Raw genomic sequence first — 25,845 nt, 5'->3', positions numbered from 1 at the left:
CTTAGAACTACTTAAACCTAACTAACCTAAGGACATCGCACACATCCACGCCTGTGGTAGGATTCGAACCTGTGACCGTAGCGGTCGCGCGGTTCCAGACTGTAGCGCCTAGAACCGCTCGGCCACTCCAGCCGGCGAAGTATTTTGATGTGGTCGAAATACTTTAAGAAGTTTTGTTTTCTGATCACCATAGTGCAGAGTGTACTGTCCAGGCACTGTACCGTGGCAGTCGGCTGCAACCATAAACAAATGTGAACTTGGACTCTCCGTGAGGAGAGGAGCGGTGCTGGGGAATAAGCCCAACCTCTCGAAGCATTGCCATCTTACATCCACGTGCTGTGCTTTCACAAAATCAGAACTGACATAATGTTCATAGGGCTCGTTCTGGCTCTTTTTGTTGTGGTGAGAGTTGGATTTGAATCCCTTAATGCACCAGGATTTGTCTCTTCACTCATTTAAAAATAAGAAAAAAAAAGAAAAGAAAGAAAGAAAAAACAAGCAATCCACAACACGAAGCAAATTGGAGTACACGAAGCATTTGATACTGGCTGCAGTGCAGTTGTTTGCTGCAGTTGGCAATGGTGGTTCAGATCTGATCTCTACCGGTATCATACGCAATGATAGTTCAAAACACTACCCACTTAAAACTGCCACGATATAGCGTCTGCACAACAGACACTATAAACTGGCAGTCAGCTGTGAGTGTAAACAAACTAGACTTAAAAATTTTGATGAGTTTCTTCACTCATTTCAACATAACAAGGAAAACAATAAGCAACACACAACACAAAGCATTTAGTAATGGTTACCACACAACTGCTGCTGAGGCTGGCAGTATCATAAGTCAGGTACTATACACACGAGCTAAGCTGACAGTCAGCACAGTGGCTGATGGAGTGACCGTGAATGGGAAATAGCTTTATAGTCACTCCCATAACCCACTGCACAAAGTGTCAACTTAATTTGCACAGTTAGTAGTTCAGACCCAACCTCTACTGGTTCTTTACACAACCACAATTCAAAACCCCCATTAACTAAAACTATCACATTAAAGTGTTCACATTTTACCATCTTTTGAACTTTAGCTAGCAGATTGTTTGATACATTTTCCTTTGTTCTAAGACATCAGGTCCCACAACTGAGCTGTGCATTATATTACACAGCATGTATCTCATAGAGACCATTCAACTGATATTTTTGTGTACTTTTTGTTTTACACACACATTCATCCACACATTATTTTTATAAGCTGGGCTTTGCAAGATGGTGTGTAATATCAGCAACTGAAAATTGGTTACATTTTCAATATTTGTTTTGCAGGCAGTAAAGCTATTTCAAACTATCTATGAAAAAATACATCTGGATACAATTTGCTAAATAGCGTTTATTAGTTAATTTTGCATTTCTGGATTTTGAGCCACAACTTCTACCGATATTTGCTTTTGTCAATTTCTTGGAGAAGAATGCTAATGGTTGCAGAATATTACCTTTGATTTGTTGTAAAGAAGCACCAACAGCATACTCTGAGGTGTCAACCATTAAAATTAGAGGTAAATTTGAAGATGGATGAGCCAGAAGTGCTGAATTAGCCAAGCTATTTTTTAGGTCATTAAAGGCTTCCCGAAGATTTTCTGTCCAATTAATTTTCCCGTTTTCAATTTTCTTAGTCCATGGAGTAGGTTCAAAAGCTCTGCTTGTTTATTGGCTGAATTTGGTGGTGCTGTTCGGTAAAAATTAATGAGGCAAAGAAATTGGCACTGTTCTCTAATTGTTGTAGGTAGCAGATAGTCAACAACGTTTTGTACTTGATCTGGTAGTGGTCTAATTCCCTCTGCAGTTACCACATATACCAGGAAAGGTACTTCTATTGAACCGAAAACGCATTTGTTCCGATTGATTCTGATGTTGAACTTAAATGAGGCATTTGAAAAGCTACTGAAGATGCTTCTTGTGCTCTTCATCATCTTGTGATGCCACTAGAATGTCATCTAGATAACCGTACACAAAATTAAGGTCTCTCAGTATATTGTTGATATACCTTTGAAAAGTTTGTGCTGCATTTCAGAGTCCAAACAGAAGTCACAAAAACTCAAACAAACCAAATGTAGTTAGCACTGTGGTCTTAGGTACATCGTCTGGGCATCCAGGGATGTGATGATAAGCTCTGACCTGATCTATTTTTGAAAATATTTGTTTTTCATGCAGTTGGCAGTTAAAATCTTGAAGGTTAGGAATAGGATACCTGTCAGGCTTGGCAATTTTGTAGAGAGCGTGGTAGTCTCTGCAAGGCCTCTAGGATCCGTCTTCCTAGAGAACTAAGTGGAGGAGGCTTGCCGAGGCGCTCTTTTACGGCTGGCAGATTTTCATATTAATCATCTGTTGGAACTCTGCTTTAGCTGTTTTAAGTTTATCTGGTGGTAGTCATTGTGTCTTTGCTGATACAGGATGTCCTTCTGTGACATCGTATGAAAAGCGGTGGTATCTGAGATGTCAAAATGGATGTTTTCTTGGAGCAAGTTGGAAAATTTCTTTAGGATTGCAGCATATTTGATGTAGTGCCATTACATGAACTGTTTCTATGCCCGAGACCTTAATCAATGTGCCATATATTGCTGCTGACATTACCGGGTCAATGAGTCGTCTGCTCTTGAGGTCTGCTACAAGATTATAATAGTGAATGAAGTTGGCTCCAATAATCGGCAATTGCACATCTGCAATTACAAAATTCCATATGAAGTTGTGCCATAACCCCAAACTGAGTAATAATAAATAGACATTCTCTGTAAATATTAATACCAGTGCCATTTGCAGGATAAAGTTTATGATCTGTTTTCTTTCGGCGATCACTATTCAAAGGCGGAATCACAGAAATATCAGCTCCGGTGTCAATTAGGTAATGACTTCTGCTACTTCTGTCTGTGAGAAATAGACGGTGTGAAAGGTGGCTCCAATCGCCTGCCGCCGCTAGTATGGAGCATTTAAGTTTGACTGTTTGTTGGAATTTTGGGTGGAAGATGGTCGAAACGAGCATGGACTCTGACATTTCTTTGCCTTGTGGTGATAATTAAAGTGATACCAACATAGTGCTCCAGTAGGATTAAACCTGTCTCATGATCTACTTGGTGAGGAGCGAGATGTACGTGAGCTGCCTCATGAACGTGACCATGTTTTCATTCATTGATTGTGAATGTTAATTCAGCAATCTGCATTTCTAGTTTTGAGATTCTATTGTTACTGGTATCATTTACTTTACTGACTGCAATACTGGATGATGCCTACAAGTTTTGAGCACATATATTTCACCCCATTTGTGAAAATTTGACAATTTTGTCAGCCATAGTGACTATGGTGTCAAGATCATCTTTACTTGTAGCTAGTATAGAATGTGCAGTGACAGGAAGCTGTTGCATAAATATGGTTTTCAAAAAATCATCCTTGACTTGGGTACCAGCTAAAAATCGCATCTCACATGAGAGCTGAGTAGGCTTCTTATCACCTAATTCCACTTCTGTTAATAATTTCATTACCTTTCTATTTCCTGGCTCTCAAATTCCTGAATTATTCTTGTTTTAAACTCTGTGAATGGAGTAGTAGATAATGGTTGAGTCAAAAAGTCAGACATTAATCCTACAACATCCGCTTTGTGTGACACAACAACATGATTGAATTTCATGGTTTTGTTAGTGATACCCAATGTAGTAAACTGTGCTTCAACTTGAAGGAACCATACCTTTATGTTTTTCTTCCAGACGGGCGGAATCTTCACTGAAACATGAGCAATATCTGCTTTGTTCTGTACTGATGCGGGCATTGGATTTGCATCATTGCTGTCACCAATCATTTTTATGCTTCACTAACAATGAATGTGTTGTGCTTCTTATTAATCACGTCAGGGTCACCAATATGGTTTACGGTTTAAGAACCATAACAGACAAGAAATGATGTATTTATATGTTTAATGAACACTCAAAACAATGTAGATGTGAACAAGATCAGAGATGATAACAGTTTCTAAGTAATAAGAATGTAAACAAAGTTCAGAGATATAATTTACAAATATTAGCACTCAAGTCCGCCAAAAGAGATTCCAGCAAGTATTGTAAAACATAAGGCAGTGAAGCTGAGAAAGAGGATGAACGTAATTGTCAGACGAATTATACTGGTCCAAGTCGTGGGATGGAAGTAGCTGTAATTCTTGGTATTCTCATTCACTGTCAAAAGAGGTGTCAGATACACACAGTATTTAGGGGACCGTGACAGCAAGGCTTATGAATGGATATGTGCAACACAACCCTACGGTGCTAATGTCACAATTTCTAAATTTGAATGCATTGGACATGTCCAGAAGAGAATGGGATCCAGGTTGAGAAGATTATTAAAAGAAAAGTCAAAAATAGTACAGGAAGATAGTAAGAAGATAAATGGCCAAAGTCACCTGAAAAATGTTGAAATAGATAGATTACAGAATTATTATGCTCTGGCCATACGAAAAAAATGCTGGGAATTTAGAAAACAAGAAAAAACCTGTATGGGCTGTCTTTTTCCATAAGCCTTCCACAAATGAAAATCCTCAGCACTGTCTTTGCCCGAATGATCCTGACACTTGGTACAAATACAGGAGAAGTGCAACATATGACCATAAACATTCTCTACTTGAAATTAAAGCTTTTTAAGAGATCTTCGTAAAGATAATTTGCTGAAGAAATGACTTCACGGGAAAACACAAAATTCAAATGAAGGTGTGAACTCTGTCATTTGGACCTGGTTACCAAAAACTGTATTTGTTCAGATTACAATCCACAAAATTTGGTATTTATGATGCTATTCTATGCTTCAATGATAAAACTGTAATTTTTCAGACTCCAATCCACAAAAGTGGTGTTTATGATCCTATTTTACACTTCAATGAAGGTGTAACAAGAAAACTGTATGTTTTCTGAAGTATTGGGCATAAAACCTAAAGGAAATGCAGCAAATTCCTTGGTGCAAACAGATAAAGAGAGAATCCGCAAAGCAGAAACTCCTAATTTAAAATGAGCAAAGGAAACTAGACAGAAAAGAAGTGTGGCCAAGAGAAGAAAAGAAGGGCAATATGAACTCACCATATAGCGGAGACACTGAGTCATGATAGGCACAACAAAAAGGTTCACGCAATTATAGTTTTTGGCCATTAAGGCCTTTGTCAGCAATAGGCACACGCGTGCGCACATGCATGCGCGTATACACACACACACACACACACACACACACACACACACACACACACACAGGCAAACACAACTTGTACACATGTCTGCAGTCTCACATAACTGAAACCACACTGCAAGCAGTGGCACCAGTGCATGATGGGAGTGGCGACTGGTTGGGGGTAAGGAGGAGGCTGGGGTGGGGAGGTGGAGGGATAGTATGGTGTATGGTGGGGGTGGCAGACAGTGAAGTGCTGCAGTTTAGATGGAGGGCAGGAGAGAATGTGAGAAAGGGGAGGGGGGGAGTATTGGAAAGGAGAGAAATAAAAAGAAATTAAAAGACTGGGTGTGGCGGTGAAATGACGGCTGTGTAGTGCTGGAATGGGAACAGGGAGGGGGCTGGATGAGTGAAGATAGTGACTAACAAAGGTTGAGGCCAGGAGGGTTACAGTCCATCCTGGATTTTCCATTGTTTGAAGATCAGTACGATTCATATGATGCTCAGTATGGTGCTGGAAAATATTAGTGGTATGTAATTTTCATCGATAACTATACAAAAACTGCAATAGTGAACTTTAAACTGATTTTTCTCAAAACTACATTTTTTTATTTCCAGGTAGCTAATTGAGAGAGAAATATGAAATTTGATCAATTTGTACTCAGGATGGTGATAAGTTTTTATGAGTAAATTGAGAACTGCCAACCCAACAGAAACTGTTTTATAATAATCAATGTGTAGCAGCACCACCATTTAGGATAGGGAAAGTTAGTTTTATGCAATATTCAGAGCACAAGTTACAGCCAGGTACGGGCCGTATTGCAGTGAGTTACGCATACCAACAGTTGCAAAGTAGAATGGAGGCCACACCATCAAATTGCTGAAAGATTATACGTAGTGGTTTTGCATGTGGATCGCGGGCACTTGTGTCGCCGTGTCCTAAGCCATGCCAGTGAGGGAACACAGCGCGGATCATCTTGCAGTTGTCAGTGGGCCACTTGGTGGCTCCTCGGACCTGCGCTGAGGTGAGGACGGGGACAGCTGAGTCAGCAGCCGGCGTATCCTGACACCATCAGAACTCTGTGGCTGGCCAAGGCTGGCCTGACACAGCATTGCATTACTCGGGCTGCTGGGTTGCTTCCTCAGAATGTGCGGGGCCCTGTGACGCAGACCGAGGTGTACGAGGGGACTGTGGTTGGAAACAATAAATCATTTGGAAAGCTCAGACGAGTCTTAATACGGTGCCTTCTACCTCTTCCCACTACATTTGGTCATCCTGATACATTCAGTAGCAGAAGTTGCCACTACAAATATATTTAAAAAAGTGAAATTTTATTACTGAAACAATAAAAAAAATTTCTTCAAAGCCATAAGAGGTTTTTTGTTCATTTTATTTGTAATGCAGGCATATATGATATATACATGCAGTAAAAAAATTCACTGTTTTCATGCTTACAGTTCTTTTGAAAAGTGTACCAATTCAAAGACTGAAATAGCATTGGGTTGCAGAGTAGGGATAAAAACTACCTTCCATCTTCCCTTAATTTACTTTAATTTCTACAGTCTCAGCATTTCTTCTCAGTAACTATTCCTTCCTCCACTCCCTTTCAGTTTTTCATTTTTTTTTTTTTTTTTTTTTTGCCTACCTTTTACATGCACTTAATTTTTGCCTCTTATTAACTCTTGCACGATGTTTTGTCAGTAAGCTCTGTTTTGCTTCTTACCCTAACTTCCACATTCGAGCTCTCAGGTTTTCAAAGCTTGTCCAATGCAGTTTTCAACAATCAGTCTTTTCGTCTCATTCTGTCTGGTACGTCTTCCCTGACCTGAGATTTTGGGTGACTTTTCTGAGCTCTCCCCATTTCCTAAATCTCAACAGTCCTTTTCCTTTAGCCCTCTTCTTTCCCCTTCAACCCTTCTTCCAGAAGAAGGAGCCACTGGCTCCAAAAGCTTGCAGATTTCACCAACTTTATATGTTTTTTCTTCTGCCGCTGCTAACAAACTAGCAATACTGACAGTCCACAGGCACCCAACAGGGAATGTTGTAAACCTCATTAAGGAAAAATACTAAAAGAACTTAGTAAAAACAACTGGAAAGTGACTGCATGTGGAGATATCAATATAGTTTCCATCTCAAATAGTTCTGATCGAAGTCATAAAGAGATGTCCCGCTTTTTTTTATATACCCACAATAACTTTCAAAAAACAATATTTTATGAAATATATTTGAATCCCATTATGAAAAGTTTATTTCTGCATGGTGCCCAAATGATAGCAATAATGAATCCTCATCAATTGTATTTAACTGAGAAAGGAAAAGCAAAAATTCAGAGAACTGGATGCTGACTTAGTTACACTATTCAGAGAGAATTTACAGGATTAACAATGGGAAAAAGTTTGCAAGGAAACACATTAGATGAGAAATTTAATTATTTCCTAAAAATATTGTTACAACTCTATGAATAGTTTTCCTTAACTACAGGTCAAGGACAATTATGGTGGAAGGTGAAAGACATTCTTGTCCCACAAAAAGTGAGCTTTGTTAAATCCAGGGGGCTAGCTCAAATTAAGAATTAAGTGGTCACTATGTGCAGTTTTGCATAGTTTTTTACCATGTCTCCAAAAAGCCACAAACAATGTACATTATAGAAATAAATTAAAAAAACCAATGTCAAGAGGACAATTTGGATAATTATTAAACACGAAAGGAATAAATTCAATATGGCAAACAACATTCAGCTCTCAATTCAATTACTGAAACTCTACCTACATGAAAACCCATTACACTTAGGTATATACTGCATACTCCAGTACTGGTTATCAGTTTTGCTATATCATCTGCTACAGAGATTACAAAAGTCAATACTGGTAAAGATTCAAAAACTGACGCAAACACCACAGTGCTTCACTAGGCTCGATCATCATGGACACGGTATGCCCTTGCCTCCCTCTGATGTATCCTGCCAGTTCTAAGTGGACTTACCACATAATGTGGACTCCAAACCACAGTACAGCTCAGACACATTCTCATGCACAAATCTTATCTACAGATGAAATAAGCATCAGGTGAGAAAAAAAATTCCTATCACCAGCTGGACATTGAATCTTGGGCATACTGATCAGCAATCTCACCGCTACCCGTTGAACTACAGAGGAATTTACTCTGTCACTGAAAAGCAGTAACTCTTTACACTATTTGTATCCAGTTGGTGAGACAAGATGTATTTTCTGAAAGACTGATGTGTACATTTATAAAAGTGACCTCTTATTACAGACTCTTCTAATTGATCCCGGTATTCTCAAAAGTTTTTGAGAAGGTGGCTCATAACAGAGTAATGATTCAACTTTCTGAGAATAACCTTTTAATGACTCCTCAGTGCCAGACTGAGTAACTGGTAAAGGGACCAAATACATCCATAGCAGACAAAGTGTGTATAAGAGAGGAAAGAGCTTACAAGTGGTTCACAGCTAACAGCTTACCCTTAATCTTATGCTAGACCGCTACCGATCACATAGTAGAAGCATGTGGAGGCAGACAGGCACATTTAAATGTAGATTAAGCTATCAGACAAAGTCCTGCATCAGATTTAGAAAAACACAGACACTTTGTACACACACAACTCACACACAGGTGCCAAGGCCCAATTATGAGGTTTGCCTTTTTCTTGACCATGCCAGTTGAATCAGTTACTTACTGTTCAGGAGACTCGTCAACAATATACTATACTAAATTCTAATACATCATTTATATCATATAATACAAGAAAACTGAATCACGTGTTTAGCCCTCGGCCTAGAAACCATTTGTATACCTATCGGAAGTGTGGGTATCCTGTAGCTATTCTACAGAGTAAGGTCAAAATTTAAATGTTACACACTTCCTGCAGCCTAGGCAAACTGAACAAATCAGTTGCTTCTATTGCATTAGGTGAGGTTTAGTGTGGACCTTAGGCAGCTTACAAAAGCACCATTTGTCCAAGGGCACTTCCTGAGAAAGCCTCGGAAAACCCTGATTTTTTTATACAAAAAGTACCAATTGTGGGGACGGCCACTTCTATAATTTCTATTTGTGGCAGATCATCAAAACTCTTTTCAATATATTGTCAGTTTTGGCATGCAAACTTACCCATGCTTTTTTGTGCTGAAGGAGAGTAGCAGAGAGACAGTGACGGTGGAAGAAAGAGAAGACAGTGTCAGTTAGAGAGAAAGAGTGAGGAGACAGTGATGGTGCAAGAGAGAAAGTGGCAGTGAAAGAGAAAGGGAAATGGATGAAGACAATAGCAGTCAAAGAAAGAGGAGACTTCGATGGTTAGTGAGAGACAGTGGCAATAAAAGACAAAGAGTGATACTTGGAGAAAGAAGCAGTGGGAGCAAAAGAGAGAGGAGACAATGGAAACGAAAAATATGACTGACTGCAGACCATACATATGGCTTGGCTTGGGGGGAGGGGGAGGGGGGGCGGAGTCTAGCTCCCATGATTGGCTAACTTTAACACATAGCTATAGGGGATAGAGCATTCTGGACTAAAATTTTAAACATGTGGGTACATCAGAAAAAATAAGTCAGACTTCCAGAATTTTTGAGCTGCCAAGGTATGGTTGGGGACAGTGGCAGTGGCAAAGAAAGACAAAAAGGAACACTGTAAGAGAGAGAGGGGACAGTGACAGTGCGATATACTGTAAATCAATGGGAGAAAAGGGAGACAGTGGGAGAGAGACATATATAGATAGTGACAGTGAACCCGAGATACTGAGAATGAAGGCTTAACCACAATGAGAGAGACTGGATAAAAGGGTTTAGATTATTCTGTGTTAAAGAGCACAAATATGTTCACATGCCAAAATTTTTGGTGAGGAAGGCAGAATGAGGATTGAGGCAGCTGGTTACTCACTTTCCTGTCAGAGTCTTTTAAAGAGGTGCATATTCACCTTTTTTGTGGTCCGATAGCAGCATTAATACCGATAGCACAAATTGTGTTCTTGTTTGTTTGGAAACCAAACTGACTTTCTTAGTTGTGAATGCTTATCCATTATTAAGTAATTAGAAGCTAGAGGATATTCAACCATGAACAAGATAAATAATCAACATTCATATATGATCAGTTACTTGCTAGTCAGTTAAAATGAGCACTGATTTCCCAAAACTCTGACACATCTACACTTTGTTGTTGTCCTGCAGTTCTTTTTAAAATAATTACCAAATTGCCTTCTGATGCATTGTAACTGTTCTATTATCTAGCAATGGAGAAGGCTAACTTTTCAACAGTCTTTTTATTGTGCCTTTCTGTGACTCAGCATCTCCACTACATGTTGAGTAGCAACTAACCTTTTCATAATACTATTTTATTATCCATTAAACAACATTGTATTACAGGTTTGAAAGCAGATTAAAACTGAATGACGAATAGAGGCAGCAAGAAAAGCAGGCAGGCATCTGACTATACAATACCATTATGAAATGGAATCCTTTGTAAATTTTCCCTGAGAAGGATGTGTTTCTTATATCATAGTGTAGAATGAAGCCTACATTCACCAAAATGCTTTTCACATCTCCCAATACAGCCTATCATGACAAGCTTTGGCTATTGTCGTCAGATGTATTATACATCTAGTGTCTTTCCTTAATACAGGATTTTCATTCACACAAAATCCCCGATCATAAAATCTGTCTATACAAGCTCTGTTTTATATACCACTGGGAGTAGATATATGGAATGAAGGCGACAGAAAATCCTATGAGAAGTAAAATACATAAAACATAAATAAGGAATTGAATATCACAGCACAGAAACAGAGCAACATTCTTAGAACATAAATGAGATGGGTGGTTGGCAGAGGCAGAAAAGCACCCAGTGAAGTCAGCTACAAAGCATCGAGTAGCATATTTTGCAATATTGGTGTTGAACTTGTCCCACAGTCACAGTTTCACATTGCCATTTTTGTATGTGGTCCTCCGATGGTATTAATAGTAAATAGAAGGATTGAATAACTAAGTTTGCTAGATATGGAATAATATAGTCACATATAACCATTTAAAATATTGTACTAAAAGAAGAAGAAGAGGAAAATAGTAAGTTTTATTGATTGATACTACACAAGCAAAGATTTTACTTACACAAGCCAATAGATGAACCATATGAAATCAACTGATGTTAGCTAGCACTCACTACAAATGTACGTTTTTGTTCATTCTAATCACTTAACTTTGCCTTTTTTTTGCCAAGCTTTACGGCAAACAGTTGTTTATGTTTGTGACAGTAAACTTTTCCTTAGATATTTCTACAATATCTCCATGTGTATTTTGTCCTCCAGAGAAAGGGTCTTCAGCTCTGAAAACTTCATAATTCCCATAAACTGTTTCACGTTACTACCGGTCTTTTGGTAGTTCCTACTTCAATCACTATGTGGGTTTACAGCCCATTAGGTTACTGTGTTGTCACAAATCACATATTTTGAAAAGCTAACAACTTACCTAGGCAACCCACCCAACACTTTGCAGCTTCAAAATCAGGAGTATGAAGCTCAAACTCTTGGGTTTGTGGATCATATGTGGCTGTTAGCTTCATTTCCTTTGTGTTCGTCCCATGTGAGATTTCAGTAAGAGCAAAACAGCCTCCAATCTTGTCAAAAGAAAAACAACAACATGTAGTTTTACTGGTGAACTTAATAAATGCCACGTACACAATATTTTTCGTTACTCTAAATTTCATCAAACAATTGTGCTCTGTTTAATAAGCAGATTTCTCATAAAAATATAAAAAATTTGACTTTTTGCTGGTGCTTATTATACTCACTAGCAAACAGAAAATAACAAAAATTTATTGCATATTCAATAGAGTAAATAATGAGAATTATATTCATTATTACAGGATAAATTATTTTTTTCTCAATTTTGATTTTCATTATTGCTGTCAGGAACAGAACGTTATAAATAAGGGAACATCCAGCACAATGTTTCTGTAATACATAAAGGAAACACCAGATCACTCAGAAGCTGAGAGTGACTCACCAGTTGTCAGGATAAGGAGATACAAAGAAGCACTGTAGAGAGGAGGAAGTCAAAGATAGTACTTTGCAGCTACAGTCCACAGATGATGTGACAGAGTGACAAGTAACATTAAGAGGAAGCGGAGATGCTGAGTCGCAGATGGATACAATAAAAAGACTGTCAGAAAGTGAGCTTTCGGCCAACAAGGCATTTGTCGAAAACAGACAAAACACACACACACACACGGACACAGTCTCTGGCAGTCTCCTTAGCTGCCAGAGATTGTGGTCATGCATGTGTGAGTTGTGTTTGCGTGAGTGTATCTGTGTATGTTGTCTATTTTCGACATAGGCCTCATTGGCCAAAAGCTCACTTTCTGACAGTCTTTTCGTTGTGCCTATCTGCAACTCAGCATCTCCACTACATGGTGAGTAGCAACTAGCCCTTTCATAATGTTCTTACACACCATCCTCGATTTTCCACTGTTTGATTAACAGGAAGAGATATGAGAAGTGAAATGAATAGTGCAGTTAAGAAGAAAGAGGAAAAGGAAATGGATGTAAAGAAAGACAGAGACAGTGAAATGAAAAGATTATTATTCACATAAATATTTTCTCTACTTTTTTTTACCTTTTTATCTCTGTTTCCACCTCTCTCACTTTCTCTATCTGTATCTTCCCTATCTCTTGTTCTGCTTTCCTCATAGTTGTTAATTACAATATTCATTTCACTTCTCATTTTTCTTCCTCCTAATACAGCTTTACGTTTCACTGCATAACCATCATCACTAGACTGAAACTGTAGTATAGTAGCTTTGATTATATATTGTCTTCGACGCCCTCCACCTTGCTTTTGCTGCATCTTGTAATTTGAGCAGCTGGAGTTCTCTCGCCCTGGGTTCTGAGTGGTTTGGTGCTACTTTCTAACCATCCTCAATCTATCCCTCTGCCTCCCTGGGAAATGAACTACTTTTATTTATATCTATCGACAGTACTTAAAATTTCGCCTCCTAAAGGCTAGTACAGCCATTCGGCCTGCTTGTGATATGATAGTTTTCTCGAGTAAATTTTTCTTTTGAGACAATTTCAGTATTTATGTGTAGCTAAACTTATCCATTTCGTGTGTACAAGCACCTAACATCTAAAGCAAGACAATAAGAGGAAGTTAAAAGAATGAAATCATTTTGAGAAGACAATGAAAATATTGATGATGTATGTTCACGGCAGTGGCCTGATCGTATGCCTAGAGAGCTGCTCCTCGCTGACCACTCCCGGAGAGAGTGGAAGACCAGTGATCTTCCACAAGAGATGCTTAAATTAATTCAGTGTACAAGTTAACTGTGTCACCCTACATAATTATTGATAATTTTCACAAACACAATTTCTCTCAAAAGATGTCACGGTGAAGTGTATGACACATATATAAATATTTAAAACTGAGTGATCTATATGTCATATACCAGTTTAAATATTTATCAGAGTTCAGAAATTTAAATAATATGCAGCTTGCTGTACACATGTAACACAAATATCCATAAAACTCCCTTCCTACAGTCGAAACCCATGCACCACTTATAACTTGTTCTTATTCTTTTTGTGAGTGTGAAGCTTACACCGGTGAAAATAAAAATCATTTCTGTGAATGTCACAAGAGAGCAAGCCAATTTGCAATCCCAGTACAATTCTTTTCTTATCTCTACATGGCCAAACATTTCCTGGTATCTCTTTGGCTCTTAACAGGAGATACAAGACTATACTGTGTGCTTTTAAGCACTACCTCCTCAATACACACTTGTCCACAGGTGTCTTGATTTATATTTTATAGTTACATTTAAAAAGCATACATGCCTTTGCTGCTTCACAATCTTCAATGAAGTCATAATGCCTCGCAGTACCCATGGCCCGAATTGTGTTGGTGAACATGTCAAATGTTAGCCCTGATTTCACAGCAAGTGATGGCTCATATTGAAATAGGGAGGAGACCATTGCATAAGGCTAAAATAAAAACAACCAATATTATAAAATGTTTTGCAAAACAAGTACAATATAAAATGGTTAATGTCCACTGAATAACATTTTTGTCTTGTTATTAAACAATGAGATCATTTTTATAAAGACCAAGGCATAAAAATAATTAAAAACCACCAGGGGCTAGCTGAAAGCAGTGTCTCAGTATGGAAAAGCTAACCATGATAAACAACACTATAACACGGCGGCTTCATCTGAAAAGTGATTGATAACATAAGAGATTTGCAGAAGTAAATAAAAATATATTCAATGATTAACTGAAAGTAAAGTATAGTATGATATTGTAGTAGTCACCAGAAAGATCGCGGGAGGCGCACATTGGCACGGCGCGTCACGGACGGTAGTTGCCGCAAGTAGAGTCCCGTCCACCAGAGGGCACGCGAGAATTCGGACGCGACCTCTGCCGGCGTAACAACAAGAACGACGACAACAACTCCAGCAGCACGGGCCGTGCCCAGTCAGTTAACATCGGGCATGCCTAGGCCACAGTCCCGGTCTACGCTAAGTGAAGTGCGACGTAACGTGAACAGTGTTACTACACGATTGGCGACGAGTAGGGTCGTTCTTTCGCGTGTTGCGTCGTTGTTCCGGTTTCGCAGCTTCTCCACGGCATGGAGGATTTGGTGCAGGTTTTGGTGGCGCAGCAGACGGAGCTCATGGCCACCATGAAACAAGTGCTTCCAGCGTTGCTCTCCACGCCGTCTGCTCCGGCGCAGTTCCCTCCTCCCTTTCCCCTGTATGACAAGACGGCGGAGGATTGGGACGCATATGAACATCGCCTTCGGCAGCATTTCCAGGCGTTTCATGTTGCTGATGCGGAGGTATGTCGTGCTCTCTTCTTGTCTTGGATATCTCCCTCGCTGTATCAAGTTTTGCGGCAGCTAGCGCCGTTGCAGGAACCCTCGTCCTTGTCTTTTGACGCATTGTGTTCGTTGCTGTCTTCATATTATCGCTGCCGCACGCATGTTGTGGCGGCTAGGGTCGAGTTCTATCAATGCAAGAAACAGCCCCATCAGTCTTACCGGGCGTGGGCCGCTGCCCTGCACGGTCTTAGTCGCAAGTGTCATTTTGTCACGGAGCAGTCGCGAGAGTCGTATGCCCACGTTATGGTACGCGACGTCATTGTTCGTTCGGCCCCTGATAGGGAGGTCCGGCAACGGGCCCTGCAGTTAGAAGACCCTTCCCTCGAGGAAGTCCTGTCCATTGCTCAATCGTATGAAGTCTCTCACGCAGCAGGTCAACAGCTGGAAGCGTGGTGCGACGTCGCGGAGGTTCAGGGCGGCACGGCCGCGTCCACAGTGTCCGGGGTGGACGACGTGCGAGCGGTACAATCCGGCCGTTATGGCCGGTCCCGCACGGCGCATAAACAGAATTCCGGCCGCCGGCCCCTGTTGCCATCCTGTGTGTCGTGCTATATACATCATGATCGGTCAGAGTGCCCCCAGCGTTGGTGTGGTGTCACCGCTAGACACCACACTTACTAGGTGGTAACTTAAATCGGCCGCGGTCCTGTAGTACATGTCGGACCCGCGTGTCGCCACTGTGTGATCGCAAACCTAGCGCCACCACATGGCAGGTCTCGAGAGACTGAGGAGACCTCGCCCCAGTTGTACGGACAACATAGCTAGCGATTGGACGTGCTAAGCCTTGCTCTCATTTGCCGAGAGATAGACAGTAGAATAGCCCTCTGCTAAGTTAACTGGCGACCACCTAGCAAGGCGCCATTTGTATCAGTGCCTATAGCTTACTAATATTCAAGAGAGATGTATTCCAAGGACTAATTAAAAGTTAAGTAACAAGCATCTACGTACTTTTCTTCTTATTCATTTATAAGTCTCATGTTCCAGACTTCACGCCCGTCTGCGTTAGCATGGCGTGCCCTATCGGCTACAGCATTGTGTCTAGGCTGTATGGTCTAGACACAACAGTTGGGCCGTTTGTCGCAAATGTAATAAAAAAGGTCACATTGCTAAAGTTTGCCGCTCAGCCTCAAAAGCAACGAAGGAAGCAAGTACAGAGGACATGGACGTTGACATTCAGGAAGTTTCATCGGGCCAGGCTCCCAACGCATCGGCACGCAAACTCTTTATCGAGGTGCCGGTTCGGTCGCGCCGGTTACAACTGCAAGTAGATACGGGCGCGGCAGTTTCGTTGTTGAATGCACAAACTTATTCCGACCTTGGATCGCCCCCGTTGGCGCCAGTTTACCGGCGTCTACGCGGTTATGGTAAACAGTTCATTCCCCTACTGCGTCAATTCACTACCGACGTGACTTACAAATCAGTCACTCGGCCTATTACTTTTATTGTTGTCAGTGATGCGAGCTCCGCTAACCTTTTTGGCCTGGATACCTTTCAAGCTTTCGGTTTTTCTATCAATGACAACATACAGTTGGTCTCCGAAGACGTTCCCTATCACTCATTGGAATCTTTGATCTCAGAGTTTCCAGATATTTTTGAGGAGGGCCTGGGGCGTGTTTCCGATTTTGAAGCTCACTTAACGTTGAAGACATCGGCTTGCCCGCGTTTTCTACGCGCGGGGCAGATCCCCTTGGCTCTCCGCCCTCAGGTAAAGGACGAGCTAGACCGGCTGACAGCCCTAGGGGTCGTTCTTCCCGTTTCTTCCAGTGAGTGGGCTTCGCCCCTCGTTATTGTCAAGAAGCCCTCGGGAAAATTACGTCTTTGTGGCGATTTCAAGGCCACCATTAATTCCCAATTGGTGGTGGACACCTATCCTTTGCCTCGTGCTGATGAATTGTTCTCCGCCATAGCGGGAGGCCAATATTTTTCGAAAATCGATCTTTCGGAGGCTTATCATCAGATACCTCTTGATGAGGACTCCGAACGGCTGGCGGTTGTCAACACCCCGTTTGGCCTTTACCAATACCAGTGGTTGGCCTTCGGAATATCCAGTGACCCGGCGATATTCCAGCGTTACCTTGAGCTAGTCACGTCGACAATCCCTCATTGTATTAATTACCTGGACGACGTAATTGTCACGGGCCGCAGCACAAAGGAACACTTGCACAACCTTTGCACCCTCTTTCTCAAATTCAGGTCTGTGGGCTTGCGTTCCAACCTGCATAAGTCAACCTCCTCCCAACCGTCCATTGAGTATGTGGGCTACACCATATCTCGGCATGGCATCCAGCCATTAGGAAGTTTGGTCCAAGGTATCGTCAACCTTCCTCAGCCCACTTCGCTGAAAGAGTTACAAGCTTTTTCAGGCAAGATAGCCTATTACCACCGGTTCATTCCCAGGGCTTCCACTATAGCCCACCCCCTATACTGCCTTCTGCACAAGGGTGTTCCTTTTGATTGGTCGCCTGCATGCGAGCGAGCGTTCGCCTCGTTGAAGGGCCTCCTCATGTCAGCCCCTTGTTTGGCTACTTTTGATCCCCATAAGCCGTTGGTCCTGGCTACATATGCTTCGCAGTATGGGGTGGGGGTGGTCCTGGCCCATCGCAACGCAGATGGTTCCGAGCAACCACTGGCGTTTGCGTCGAAAACGCTTAGTCCCGCGCAGGCCCATTACTCCCAGGTGGAAAAAGAAGCTTTGGCCATTGTCTATGCTGTTACCAAGTTTCACCCTTTCTTGTACGGCACGAAGTTTCAGTTAATCACTGACCATAAGCCGTTAATATCGTTATTTGGCCCCGCCTCTCAGATTCCGGATAGGACGGCCCACAGACTACAGCGCTGGGCCTTGTTCCTCTCTGAGTACCATTATGACATTCATTTTCGCCCTACAGGACAGCATGCCAACGCCGACGCTCTTTCCCGTCTTCCGGTGGGCCCGGATCCTACGTTAGATTGAGAGGAGATTATGTGTTTTCATTTGGATGTGGCGTCCCGCCAAGCGGTTGATGGCTTCCCGATCACTAGTTCTCGAGTCGCCCGGGAAACGGCGGCTGACCCGGTTCTCCAGCAAGTCGTTCGCCTCATTCAGCTGGGGTGGTCATCCCGCCCTCCGGGCCGGGCCTCGGACCCTCTTCGTAATTATTTTCTTCTCCGAGACCGCCTCTCGGTCTTGGAAGGAGTTCTCCTTCTGGCTACCCATGATACAGTTCCTCGCGTGGTTGTTCCTGCAGGTTTACGCAGGGAGGTCCTCACGTTATTACATGCGGGGCACTGGGGTGTTTCCCGTACTAAAACCTTGGCTCGCAGACATGTGTACTGGCCCGGTATTGACAGAGAAATTGAGCACTTGGTGGCCGCCTGTTCCCAGTGTGCGAGCCAACAAGCATCTCCCAGGGCAGCGTTCTCTTCATGGCCGCCGGCAACCCACGCATGGGAACGTGTTCACATCGATTTTGCGGGCCTGTTTCTCAATGGCTTTTGGCTCATTGTCATTGATGCTTATTCCCGATTCCCATATGTGGTTCGCTGCTCCTCAACCACTTCAGAAGTTGCAATCCAGGCACTAGCAAAAATCTTTTCTGTGGAAGGTCTGCCAATCACCCTGGTCTCGGACAATGGACCGCAGTTTATTTCGCAGACCTTCCAGGATTTTTGTAGGCACTTCGATATTCGGCACGTTTGCTCTCCCCCCTTCCATCCACAATCGAATGGGGAAGCCGAGCGCATGGTGCGCACATTTAAGACGCAGATGAAAAAGCATGTGCACGAATTTCCTGCAGAGGAAGCATTGACGTTTTTCTTGACGGCATACCGGACCACACCAATGGGAGAACGCAGCCCCGCAGAGCTCCTCCATGGGCGTCAACCTAGGACTCTGCTGCACCTCCTCCGGCCTGGTCCTCGCCAGCCTTCACAAAACGGAGTACCTGGCTTTCCACTGGGTATGTCGGTCTGGGCCCGTGGGTTTGGTCGCAATCCATGTTGGATACCGGCGGTGGTCCTGCGCCGAAATGGCCGCCGGCTCTATACCTTGCAGGCGGGGGATCGGGTGGTCCATCGTCACCAAAATCAGCTACGTCCACGTTCGGGCACCCACCCTCCGACCTCTCGGACACCGGCTTCCCCATTGCCGGCACCTGTATTGGTTTCACAGGGGACGTTACCTCCTCTCCCCGCTGTGCCCGCTGTGACTCTGCCGCACTGCGATGGTTCTCAGCCTTGTCAGCCTCCAGTAGCTCCAGCACCGGCATCGCCATCATTCGAGATGCCCCAGCGAGAGCCGGCCCCCCTAGCGGGCCCGGTTTCTCAGGGGGCTAGTTCACCTGTGGTCGTCCCTTCCCTTTCGTCCCCGCCACTGGGTCTTGCCCCTCCCGAGGTGGAACAGGATCCGGAGTTCGACAGCTTGTCGCCCGTTCTGTCCCGGGCTCCGGTTGTGGGACGATGGGGGCCTCTTTGTGTGGGTCACTTCCAGCCGTATTCGAAGGTTCCGGCTCGAGGGTTGGCAGATTCCCTCGACTCCGGCCATCCAATGGATGTGGAGGTCATCGCTCCTGCCCGACGCTCCACCTTCCGACGCAGTGGATCACAGGGGCTTCACCCCCCGAAGGAGGAGGAGTGTAGTAGCCACCAGAAAGATCGCGGGAGGCGCACATTGGCACGGCGCGTCACGGACGGTAGTTGCCGCAAGTAGAGTCCCGTCCACCAGAGGGCACGCGAGAATTCGGATGCGACCTCTGCCGGCGTAACAACAAGAACAACAACAACAACAACAACAACTCCGGCAGCACGGGCCGTGCCCAGTCAGTTAACATCGGGCATGCCTAGGACACAGTCCCGGTCTACGCTGAGTGCACATCACAGTGAAACAGTTTTGAGTGTATGTCACAGTCGCAACAACATGTTTTGATAATAAACAGGTATTCTGTGAGTGAGAGTTTAATTAGTTGAGACATCACATCTGGATGCAGTTTCTGACATTCGGTCACCATGACAAACAGACTATTAACTACCTTAGGGGCCACATATTATGTGCAGATAAGTATCTGACAAAAGTCACTGAATCAGAAATGCAATTGCTCTGATATTTGCCCCATGTACCAAAAATGTATTGTCGACATTCACACACCGTAAGTTAACTCTTTAGCCAGAAAGGAAGTTAATCCAGTAACAAAATTAGTGCTGTAATTGCCTTACCCTACGAGTGTCTTCCATTATCTCCTCTGGAGTTATTTTGTAAAGTTGTCTTAAACGATACAGTCTTCTTATGGCCACACGCCGCTGCTCATCCAGACTTAATGTTGTATTAGCATGCTGAAATTCTTGATCTTCCTCAAAGAGATTCCATATTTTCATCTGTTCTTACATAAGTCACAAGCAACAAGTAAGTATGCAAACATATCAAATCACATACTCATATTTCTGAATGCTATATTGGGTAAATTATTGTACCTTGTATTTCAAAATCTCTGGATCTTCTAAAAGCATCTTCATAGACTTCCAATTGAAAGAAGATCCTTTACGATAGCAATCAAGAGGACCTGGTGGGAAGTCAGGCAGTAGATCTGTTGCCATTTTCACCTCTAACCTATTTTGGATCCTGAAATAATCAGAACAAAACTTTGTTTGCCCCACTCTCACTTATTTTACATGGTTTATAATATTCTACAAGTCTACACCACATATGGAGACTGAATAATACCACAACTCTGAAAAAGCTAAGAACAACAGAAAGGACTGTGCTAACAGAGGAACATTATTATTTGCCCACATCATCTTTCATTTTTGATTATCTGGTGAAATGCCAGTCGAACACACTTTGGTGTAAGATAAATTTCACAAAAGCAAGATGCTGCAAATATAATAAACAAAAGTCAAGAAATTGTAAATGAATGAACTGAATGTTAACAAAATAAAACCGAAAGATGACACAAATGGGCCTACACAAGAAATTTCAATTCATTGATTTGTAATAAGGCTTTTCATGTAGGCTATTAAATGTAAACATTGAGAGTGAAGTAAAAATGAACAAGATCATTTTAGTTGATTTTTGAGGTAACATAACTCAATTACTACCCTGAAAGACCACTGTCATCACAGTGAAAGTAGGTAAACAAATGTGTGATGTTGATCTTCCTGCACACCGCTGGACACTGGGATGCTTCATGAATATGAAGTATCTAGATAAACTTCCTTGCAATTAATCCATATGTTGAGAAATGTTTGCATTTATAATTGTTAAAATATTGGCTACCATTTCACAAGACATATTTTAAAGACAATAGCAGTACTCATTTCCCTAAAATTTTACAGGTTATGAAGTCATATTTAGCCCTTCCCACATGTCAAAAAGTAGGCAAAGCTGAGTGAAAGTTAGTTGAATACTAAACTAGTAAAAAAGAATATTAGTTAAGAGGTTACAAAGTGAAAAGGATCTCAGGAAATGTATCTGTCTCAAGAAGTTACTGAAAATCCATACAACTTTTAGACTGCGTGCTCACGATTGGTGAGAAATGCAGAAATGGAGTCCTGATAAATGAGTGCTAGCAACAACAGTAATTCCTACCTCATTACAAATGTTTACAGTATATACCAAGAATATGCAACTTTTGTATGAAATATGTCACATCGATGACATCCTCAAAATCTGAGCCTGTGTAAATACACACACTTATCATACCTTCAGAACAGAAAGAAAATCTTTAAAACCTGTTTAATTTGTACCTCACTGTATAACAAGCTATCTCCTGGAACATTTACCACTACCACACCAACAGATATACAGTGACCACTGCACAAATTGAAAACCTCCCTTCAGTATCTCCACTTCGTGAGCTGCTATCCCATTCTGCAAGATGGATACAAATGACGCAACCTATTCATATCCAAAAATCAGTATGCTAAACAACTTTCCAACTCCTTTGTTTGTATGAAGTCCATTTATTATACTTTTATATTGTCATGTCTTGAAACACTACTTACCACTCACAAAGAATTATTTTCATTTTACAGTACTGTCCTTGTATGAAGCACCTCAAACACATCGCCACAAAGGCTTTGAATTTGCCAGAGACTAGTGGACATGTATGTGTGAGTTGCATTTGCATGAGTGTGAACATGTGTGTATGTTGTCTGCTACTGAGAAAGGCCTTGTTGGCCAAAAGATAACTTTCCGACAGTCTTTTTGTTGTGTCTTTCCGTGACTCAGCAATTCTGCTATATGGTGAATAGCAATCAATCATTTTCATAATAATGTCATTATTCCATCCTGGATTTTTCCATTGTTTCGTTTTACACCATCGCAAGATTTATAGTTATTCTTTGGATATCACATTAATTGCTTTTGCCAACTGTCACATTCGAACCTAACCTAGGCCGTTGGGTTACACTACAGACCAGCATGTCACCAAAAAGTAACCATCATTATATAACAGGACAAGCTCAATGGCCATTATTAACAACATTAAGAAAAGGATAAATTGCTAGCACCGTAAAGACGACACATTGAGCTGCAGACGCCCAAATGTACAAGACTGTTACACACTTAGCTTTCAGCCAACGTGTTCTTCAGAAAAGAAAACACACACACATATTCACAAAAGCAAGTACACCTCACACATACAAGACTGCTCTTTCTGACCACTGTGGGCAGAATGAAATGGCGTCATGTCAATCAGAAGCAGTGATCTGGAATGGGGCGGAGAAGGGAAATGGATAGCAGTGTACTGTGGGCAGTTAGCACTGCCTGACAAAGAGCATGGAGGGATTAGATGATGGCCAGATAACACACTCTCAGGTGCAGCATTGGGAGGCTTTAGGGGGAGGAGGGCGCGGGCTGAGGTTGGGGGCAGGGGGGGGGGGGGAGTGGGGAGTAGAAAAGGAGAGGGGAAAATACCAGTTGTCTTGGCAGAGAGCGGAGCACACTGAAAGTGGGGACTGTTAATTTGGAGGAGGTGATATAGCAGTAGATTATCACAGGTTGAGGCTGGGATAATTTTGGGAGCAAAGAATCTGTTGTAAGGATAACTCCCATTTGCACTGTTCAGAAAATCTGGTGCTGGAGGGGAGGATCCGGATAGCCCAGGTTATGACGCAGCCACTGAAATGGTCCGCTTTGCTTGTGGCCACAGTTTGGTGGCGGCCTTTCATGTTAGGAGACAGCTGGCTTGTAGTCACACTGACACAAAAAGCTATGCCCTGATCATAGCAGAGCTTGTATATGACAGACAGGCCACCTGTAAAAGCAGCCACGTCATATATCAGATCTGCTACAATCACTGCATATATTTTTAAATTGGCATGACTACCAACCACATGTCTCCCAGGACGAGTACGCACTGCCAAACTGAAGCCAAGGACAAAGTGGACTGTCCTGTGGCACAACATACAGGTTTGATTTCAATGGGTGCTTCACAATCTGGGCCATCTGGATCCTCTCCTCCATCACCAGCTTCTCTTAACCGCACAGTTAGGAGCTATCCTTGCGACACATTCTCCGCTTCCGAAAACATCCCAGCCTCAACCTAAGGTAACCTACTATCCCCACACCCAATAGTTTCCACCCCCTCCGACCTATCACCTCTTCTCAATTAATGACTCCCACCTCCACTGTGCTCTGATCTCTGCCAATGCCACCATTATTTTTCCCCTCTCTGCTGCTCTCCTTTTCTGCTCCGTTTCCCTCACCCCCCCCCCCCCCCCCCCACAGCCTCCTGGCACTCTGCCCTGCAGCCTTCTCTGGCCACCATCTAGTCCCTGCACACACCATCAGGCAGCGCCGACTCCTCGCCCCCCCCCCCCCCCCCTTCCATACTCTGCTATCCCACTCCCTTCCCCACCCCATTCCAGACTGCTGCTTCTGCTCGACAAGCCACCGTTGCAATGTGACTGCAGTGGCCAGAGGAGTAGTTGTGTATGCATGAGGTATGCTAGCTTGTGCAAATGCATGTGTTTTCTTTTTTTTTACACCCTCATACTTAAAACAATGCATCATATGTTTCAAAACTCTAATTTTATAAGTTGTAATATATCTCGGGACCTTCAGTATAGCAGTACACTACAAGTATCAATACTTTGTTAATGAATGTGTTACAGATAACTCAAAGATATTATCTTAGATCTTTGAATATTTTTCGACACAAAAGCTTTTGAGAGTACTTCATCCAAAATTATACAGCAGTTATAGAAATCTAGCATTTTTGGTTGGAAGGAAATTAAATTTTTGCTGTATATCTCAAAGAGCATTATTCCTTAGCTCCTACTAATAAGAACTGAATTTGTCCAACTGTCACATAAACTTAACATCTTCTCTACTTTTATTATCAGCTGTGACAAACTTTAGCAGGGAATGTCAAATGCCCACACAATGTTAGAAATCCAAATTACCACCAGTTTGTAACATCTTATTCAAAATCCAAAAGTCCGCAGTTTCTTCCTGGAAATCACGTTGGCTGACACCAGTGATGATGAGTTAAGACAAGTCTTGTGAATTCCAGAATTTCTGAATAGCATATACATCCAAAGGCATTTTCCATGCAAGAATAGAGTCATATCTTAACAACAGAAAACAAGTCACATTAACAAATTGTACAACAGAAATAGGACTAAAGTGCAGTGGGGGAACATTAAATATGATGTTCTGCAAGGTTTAATGTCTAGATCTGTTTCCTGTTCATGGCATACATGAATGATCTATCCACGTCATTGGAGGGCTTTTTAGAAACTGTGACATTTCCTGATGGCAAGTTTGACAATAAAGAGCCCAAACATATCCAGTCAGGAGAATAACAGAATGACCTTGAAATTGGATCACAGCAAATCTCTAAGTGTCCTAGTAATGCTTTGTTGTGCCATAAACGAATACAATGTTCTCAGTTTTCAATCTACATCAATTGAGATAAGGTTGTTGAGCTTTCGATAGGTATTCCCAAGATCATCCTCAGAGATTATGTTTAGCAAGACAAACCATCTGCATTGTCACAGAGAGCTGCGTTACTGACAAACACTGTATAAGACAGAGATGATTGAACAAGTCGACCATTGCAGAACTCTAGAGAATGTCCACAGAATACTATTTTAGGAGAATGTGAACCCTGGCTAAATACTGGGATTCTACCATAAAAGAAGCAGCCAGGATTTGATTACGGTGCAAAAAGTTAAACAGAAAACACAGTAAAACAGTTAGTAGGCTGTGGAATGGAAACAGAGGGGAATGTTCACAGGTTGGAAGGAGTTTCAATTTCATATGTGAGGCTGGCTTAGATGTCATGGTGCCCGCAGTAAATATTGACTCTTATGAACTTCTCTCCATCACTAAACTGATGATTCCTCGATTCCTCACAAGTGATCCCATATCTTAGTCAAATTTTGCCATTCATTATTTTTTGCCTCTATCATATTCACTACCTCCTCATTAGTTACATGATCTGCCCATTCAATCAGCAGCATTTTGCTGTAGCATCACATTTTAAAAATCTCCTACTCTCTTCTTCTCCAAACAGTTTATCATCCACATTTCACTTAGATACAAGGGCACACTTCTGACAAATACATTCAAAAAAACTGTCCAAACACTTAAATCAATATTTCAAACAATGGAAAATCCAGGATAGAATGTAACAATATGAGAAGGAAAGTTGCTACTCACCATAAAGCGGAGATGTTGAGTCGCAGGTAGGCACAACCAAAAGACTCTCACAATTATAGCTTTCAGCTGTTAAGGGGCTCCAGAAAGGCTCAAAATCATGAAAAGTTCAATTTTTACTTTTTTGCGTTTTCTGAATCTGCAGACT

General features: G+C 42.2%; 1 protein-coding gene across 4 annotated transcripts in view; it reads right to left on the bottom strand.

Moving 5' to 3' along the window:
* Positions 1–25,845, bottom strand: part of LOC126260206 (peroxisomal acyl-coenzyme A oxidase 3-like) — a 176,988-nt gene that overhangs the window by 136,230 nt on the left and 14,913 nt on the right. For all 4 annotated transcript variants that reach the window (XM_049957497.1, XM_049957496.1, XM_049957495.1 and 1 more), the window contains exons 2-5: positions 20,507–20,654; positions 20,252–20,410; positions 14,019–14,165; positions 11,656–11,803 (exon numbers count right to left, since the gene is read on the bottom strand). In XM_049957497.1, the coding sequence (XP_049813454.1) occupies positions 11,656–11,803; positions 14,019–14,165; positions 20,252–20,410; positions 20,507–20,629 (577 nt within the window). In that variant the 5' untranslated portion in view covers positions 20,630–20,654. The remainder of the gene's footprint in view (positions 1–11,655; positions 11,804–14,018; positions 14,166–20,251; positions 20,411–20,506; positions 20,655–25,845) is intronic.

The sequence above is a fragment of the Schistocerca nitens genome, chromosome 5, assembly GCF_023898315.1.
Source record: "Schistocerca nitens isolate TAMUIC-IGC-003100 chromosome 5, iqSchNite1.1, whole genome shotgun sequence".
In the NCBI taxonomy this organism is placed as follows: domain Eukaryota; kingdom Metazoa; phylum Arthropoda; class Insecta; order Orthoptera; family Acrididae; genus Schistocerca; species Schistocerca nitens.
Note: the sequence above shows the minus strand (reverse complement) of the source record. Positions and strands in the feature narration are given on the sequence as shown.